Here is a 6,536-nt window from a genome sequence, read left to right on the forward strand (position 1 = left end):
TGGAGGGAGGGGAACGGTGACTGTCTGGGCCACTGCGGCTCCACGGGGCCAACCAGCCATCAGGACCCCGTGGGGACCTGGACCAAACCCGTGCTGGTGCAACCAGCATGATCGAGGCCATGGGAGCAGGATGCTGTTCTGTGCAGGGACAACTATGTGAACACATACACACTGAATGAGATGATACAGGGAAGCTTCAGAGCATCCCGTCACCTCTGGGCTCCAGGGCAACAGCTTGTGGTGCCACCCGGCCACAGCACCCAGGGTCCCGCTGGGGAGGGATGGGGGAGGAAGGTATTCTGCACCGTACCTTTCAGGAAGGCGCTGCCCTTGCAGTAGCACTCCAGAGCCCTCCGTGGGTTCCCGACCTTCTCAAACAGGTCTCCAGCCTAATGACAAACACAAGCTGACAGTTTGCAGAGCCACCACCTCCCCACACCATCATGTACGCCAGCAGTCCCATGCACAGAGCCTGGTGGCCCGGCCACGCAGACCTCTCCATCAGCTGTGCCTTCCCCATGAACCAAGAGCACGGGGATGAAGGGAACTTCATGAAAGGCTGCACATGCTGGGAGCATTGCTCTCTCTGCCGATCAACATACCCAAGAGTTTTTCTGGGGCTCTTTCTATCTATCTACCTATCTATCTATCTGTCTAGAGGTCTAGAGAAAGACTGTAAGAACAGAGCAAGTACACACCGGCCTTTCCTCCATTATGTCTATCCATCTCTGACAATCTGCATTGTAGAAGCTTCCCGACTTTGTGTCGCGATGCCCTCACATCATCATATTTAATGGCTTTTGAGAGTCTCTGCCTCCATGATTTGTCTAATCACTTTTGGACCATTTATACTTTCAGAAACAAAACATCTGGCAGCAATGAGTTCCACAGTTACTCTTTCAACTGAAGGCCTAAGAAAAGGTAACAGGAATGGAAAAGCACAAAATTCTCTTGGGTCAAAGTGAAATGGTCAGAAAATGTCAAAGGTAAAATGAGAGTGGAGAAATGTAATTTAAGCAGGGCACACAAAACAGGCCAGCACAAAGAACTGCTTTTCTTCACACACCACATAACTGAACTGGGTAACTCGTACCCAGCGTTGTAGATCAAAAAGTACAGATGGTTCAAACAACGATTTGACAAGCTCATGGAAGTAAAGCCTATCAGGAACTCTCAAACATGAAAATAAAGCTGTTCAGGTACGCTACAGTCTGCAAACTGCTGGAAACTGTGCACCAGGGGCAGCACCACCCTGTATTTGCCATCTCTGTTCTTTCTAATCCTCCCTTAAACATCTGCAAGCCTGGACACCAGCCTGGACACTGCTCAGGCTCAGCACCGCTGTCACCTGGTAATTATTTATCAATTTTCTGTGTTGTTAGACACAGAGAATAATCATGTTCTCTATGATAGCCATGGTTCCACAGATTGTCTTCATCACCTCCTTTGCTTTTCTTCCTCAGCTTTTCCATTTAGCCTGTCCTCGGATTAAACCTGTGCCATTGTTTTTTATTCTCCTATGAGGATGCACGGTACATTTTCACAGTGGTAACAAGCTTTTGATCTCATTCACAGCTCCTTTCCTGTTGGTTCCTCTCTTCCCAAGGGCTTCTCTGACTGCTACTGAAAACCCAGCTGATGTTCCAGAGATTTGTCGCCAATGACTCGTGACCCTTCTCCTGGCTAACAACAGTAGTTCTAGACCTCACTCGTGTATAACGGATGCAGTTAGGGTTTCCTCCCAAATGCTAACTGCAAATTTATCAACACAGAATTACCTCTGCTGCTCCCCAGCTCAGTCCCGTGTCTCACAGACACAGCAGACAGGGTGGGAGCTTTGATGCCACCAAGAAGAAAGCCCAATGGGGCGGCCGCTCACCTGCTCATGCAGCTCCCCCCTGATCAGCGCCGTGGAGACCCTGCTGACGACATCCTTGTTGGTCAGGAACTCGTCCCTGCTCATGGCCAGCCATGCAGCTTTGGCTGGCAGCCCTGCCTGCAGGTACAAGCTGATGGCTGCCAGGTAGTCGCCCTGTCCCTCCTGGACCTCCCCTGCCTTCTCTTCCTGCTGGGTGTCCAGCAGCCACTGGTAGTAACTCCGACGCAGCTTGTCCAGCATGGGGTGTCCCTGTGGGGAAACGCAGCACTGCCTGACCTGGGCACAGTGCCGTGCCCATCCCGCAGGCTCTGAACGGCCGGTTCACGGCACCAGACCCCTTGCTGCCCAGGCAGTAGAAGCCACACGCCAGCCCCGTGTACCACTGCATGACCCATTCTTTTTCAAAGCCCTAGATACTCCTAAACCAATGTCAGTGGCTTTTCTCCCTCACTGTTCACCCAGGTCCATACTCACATCAGTGCAACCTTCCCTTGGAGCCCCTCAAGCCGCAGTGAGGTCCTGATGGGGCAGGTGCAGAGCACCCAGACCTCACAGGCACTCCCGACCACAAGACTTACGGAGCAAGCCCAGCCCACAGTCCAGCACAGCTACAGCCTGTACCTTGGCCTCGGCGACCACGATGCACTCATCCCACATGTGCAGCTCCTGGTACATGTCCATGGCCTCCTCTGTAGCATCCTGCGCCAGAGAGCGAACTGTCACCTGAAGGCTCCATTTAGCAGCCACACTGCCATGCAGCTCCCAGAGCGGGCAGGGTAAGACGTGCAGAACACACGAGAAAGTGTACCGTCCCCTTTACATGGCTATACATCGTCCCTCACCCTCTTCCTGCACCTCCAGGCAATGCTAGACCTCAGAACAAGAAATGTCTCCCATTTCAGGGCAAAAACTCTTCTCCCAGGAATAAGCAATCTCTCACCAGTGCACAAACCTCCCTGCTCAGAAACAAACGAGACCTTTTCTGCTCCTTGTTCCTTTACTCACTTGTTCCAGGAAGATCATCTCTGCCAGCTTGTAGTTCTTGTCCAGCATGGCCAGGCGGGCACGCACCAGGTAGTGGTCTGTGCCATCCCCCCCCTGCAAACACCAGTCTGCTCAGCCAGTCTGCCAGGGGCAGGAACGGGCTCTGGGATGGTACACGGGGGGTGACTGCAGGGGGGTCTGTGTCACCACAGAGGCTAAAGACAGATGAGAACCACAGAAGTGACCAGACGGGAGCAGCGTGAAACAGCTCGCCAGAAAGAGGGATCTGGCAGGCGTGGATGAAGGATTATGTCAGTAGTGTCAGGGACTGGTCTGTAGCAGGATACTGGTGAGCACACAGGAGATAACATGTATGCACAAGTGTTTGCAGGAAAGCAGCTGCCCTGCACAGCAAATATGGTTTGACTCACGTGCTCTCGAGCTGCCTGGTCCGCAATGGCGTTAGTTTCATGCAGAAATCGAGCCCTTGCCAAGTTGCCCAGAGCAGCAAAGCACCTGGAAAGAGCAAAGCAGTCAGTTAATAACTGGGTTTTGTTGCCCAATTTTGGTCCCAGAAAAGAAATTCAGACCCTGGGCTGCAGACCCAGCTCTGCAAGCTGGAGAGGCAGGGCAGCCCTGCTCCTAGATAAGGATTTTGCAAGACCCGGGTTCAGACACTGCCCTCTAGCCCTGCTCCACGGGACAAGCCATGGACACGACCAGAGCTCGTGCTTCACTTCCCCAGGCTTCAGAGATGCGCTGAGCTTGTCCAGGTCTGTCAGCTCCCTGAAGCCTTGCTATACACTGCTTTGGGTTTCCATCAGCAAAAATTTACGCTAGAGTGATGTTGTCCCATCCCCAGTTCTAGCATTACTATCTAGGATGAAAGGACAAAGTCACTGCCTAGAACAGAGAACACTTAATTCTCCAGTGCAGCGAACCCACCAGGGCACACAGAAAGTCACATCGTTAGTTAGACCCTGGTTTCTGTGAGGGATTCAGCAAAGAGAGCATTTCAGCCAGAAAGACATTACAGCTCCCTCCCGCACCTCTCTGCGACGTGCAGCTGTCTCGCTTCCAAAGCCAGTCTGCTCAGAGTCCTCCACATGGCTTCAGTCTCTGCCGACGTCTCCAGCGTCTCCAGGAATGCAGCAGCCCTTGGGACAGAGATTTGCAGACTTTCAGCAACAGGGTGGAAGAGCTCTCTGAGCAAAATCCTGCGCTGAGACAGGAGCTTCCTAACCAGAGCTGCACCAAAACCAAAGCAAGCTGGGTGTGACCGGTTCCGAAGAGGATTGTACAACACAGGGCCTGACATATCCGGGAAAATCCCGAGATGCAGGTGATCCCTATCTGGGCAAACGGACTTGGAGGCATGCAATCAGGAGTAGGCTGCAGCAGTGTGGGGCAAGTCCCAAGTGTTGTGTCTGAAGCAAGTCCCTGGTGCAAAGAAGCCTCTCAGGTGGTCACAGTGCTGTGAACACGTGGCATTTTCTTCCCCGGTCAATTCTAAAGCCCCGTAACCCTGTCAGCAGTGCCCTGGTGGGTCCCAGGACCGCTCAGGCAGTGTTCACTCTGCACAGCTCCTGAACATTTCCGTGACACTGTCACCATCCTGGAGGGGCAGCTGCAAAAGCACCCAGGTCCTGCTTCACATCTGGCTGCTACAGAAGACACCCTCACTGCAGGGACGTGAAAACTGCCTCCAGTGAATTCTGCCGGTGACAATGGGACCAGACAGGCCAGTCTCCTGTGCCCCTGAGCCTGAAACCACAGAGCTGCGGGGATGAAAAAGCTGAATATTCCCTCCCGAAGGACTCCGCTGCACGTTGTAGCCAGACCTGGCACCACCATCGCGCTCAGAGCCTAAACTCTGTATGGAAAGCTGTGCCGCTGCGGTCCCTGGACTGCTGACTCTGGGATGTCCTGTGAGTGGGCTGCCCACCATCCCCACCTACCTGTGATAATCCCCATCATCAACGGCGGTTCCAAACTCTATAAGGCCTTCGTCCAGGGTGTAGGGCACCGTGTTCACCCCTTCAGACACTATCACTTCAGTCTTTCCGTCATTCCGTTCCAAGCCTACAATATCCCCCTGGAAAGAGCACCAGCTACCAACACACCCGCGTTCTCCCGAAGCACGGGGGTAGCAAGGATGCGAGGAAGCACTGCGACAGCTCTGCTCATTGAAGTTCTGCTGAACGAGCTCACACTGAGCAGACGTCGTCCTCATCCCACCAGAGGGAAGGAAAAAGCCACTGAGCAGCTCCTGGACATATTAACTATCTCCATCTTCTGCCAGAAATGCCTGCCACAATGCCTGCTCATAGTTTTTCCAGAAGAAACTAGTAGTTCCCTTCTGTCTCCTTTCTGCATCACCACCCCGACTATTCCCACACACATCAGCAAGAAGCAGCAGGAACTGCTGGAGGCAACCAAAGCCTCCAGAGTCTTACCTTCAGAGGAAACATGGTGATGCGCTCTGGAGCATCGATGTTGTACCAAACGCAGAGGCTGTTCCTGTTCTGAGCCACCACTACGTCGCTGCCGGGGACCCACTGCACGTAGGAGCAGTAGTTCAGAATGGTCGTGCTGGTGCTGCTCTCGATGTCGTAGAGCTGCAGCTGGAGGGGGAGAGGAGAAGGCTGAGCTGAGCTCCTGGGGGGAGCTCACGTGGACACAGCAGGAACATCTGAGCAAGCATCTCGTAAACTGGCGTCACGAACCAGAAGTGAGGCTTTTTCTGAGGCACGCAGCCCGAACCCCCACGTTACTCTCCACGACATAAGACCTTTTTTAACCCTTGAGGTATTCTAAGCAGCCTGCTCAGATCCTGCCTGCCTTACTGCTAGGCACAGACGTGTATAAACCAGAATACGCCCTGTGCTACCACAGTACCCGGAGCCTTCTCTTCTCCAGGCTGCACACCCCCAACTCTCTCAGCCTGTCCTCGCACGGGAGCTGCTCCAGCCTCGGACCACCTTCATGGCAACACTAGGGTCCTCATCCTGAGGTTAACCCACTTGTCTCCATCTCACAGCAGAAGAGTCTGGGATTTTCATCTTCAGGTGTGATGAGATGGAGCCAGATGGAGCAACTTCAGGATTAGCTATGACTCAAGACCAAACGCAATGCTGCCAGCTCGTGCAATCTGAACATGGTCTCTCTTTCTCAAAGAATCATGGTCAAAAATGGTCAAAAAACCATGAGTCCTTCAGAGGTGTTCCTCACCTCCTCACCTCCCTTCAGGCATATCTGTCGTTACCTCTCCCCCGACATGCCATCTCGCCACGCTGCCGCAGATGTACCCGCCTCACCCTCATCTTCTTGTCCCTGAAGAGCAGTTTTTGGCCCGTTTCGTTCAGCTCCAGCCAGTCAATCTTGCTGTCATGGCTGATAATGCCATCGTTGCAGCCACCAACAAGGTCCACTTGGGAAGGCAAGAAAGGAAATGGTGTAAGTGCCTCGTGTGCCCCCAAGTGCTGAACATCAACGCTGTCCCGTGGGGATCGGGTGCCTGGGATCTAACTAGGGCAGGACCCTGGCAAACATGCGTTGACATGAAAAGCAGACTGCAGTGCCATTTTATCTTGATGGACAGCAGTAACTCCCTCCACCCTTCTGTAAGCACACGCAGCCCGCAGGCAGGGCAGGCAGCAATCTCATCGTGCTG

General features: G+C 53.5%; 1 protein-coding gene across 1 annotated transcript in view; it reads right to left on the reverse strand.

Annotated features, from left to right (window-relative positions):
* The window catches only part of IFT172 (intraflagellar transport 172), a gene marked incomplete at both ends in the record, with an annotated part of 25,359 nt that overhangs the window by 7,936 nt on the left and 10,887 nt on the right, over nt 1-6,536 (reverse strand). The window contains 9 exons of the mRNA XM_010084989.1: nt 311-389; nt 1,880-2,128; nt 2,501-2,578; nt 2,885-2,977; nt 3,295-3,379; nt 3,913-4,020; nt 4,822-4,958; nt 5,320-5,487; nt 6,181-6,293. Of these exons, the coding sequence (XP_010083291.1) occupies nt 311-389; nt 1,880-2,128; nt 2,501-2,578; nt 2,885-2,977; nt 3,295-3,379; nt 3,913-4,020; nt 4,822-4,958; nt 5,320-5,487; nt 6,181-6,293 (1,110 nt within the window). The remainder of the gene's footprint in view (nt 1-310; nt 390-1,879; nt 2,129-2,500; nt 2,579-2,884; nt 2,978-3,294; nt 3,380-3,912; nt 4,021-4,821; nt 4,959-5,319; nt 5,488-6,180; nt 6,294-6,536) is intronic.

This window comes from Pterocles gutturalis, unplaced genomic scaffold (assembly GCF_000699245.1).
Source record: "Pterocles gutturalis isolate BGI_N339 unplaced genomic scaffold, ASM69924v1 scaffold25295, whole genome shotgun sequence".
Taxonomy (NCBI): Eukaryota; Metazoa; Chordata; class Aves; order Pterocliformes; family Pteroclidae; genus Pterocles; species Pterocles gutturalis.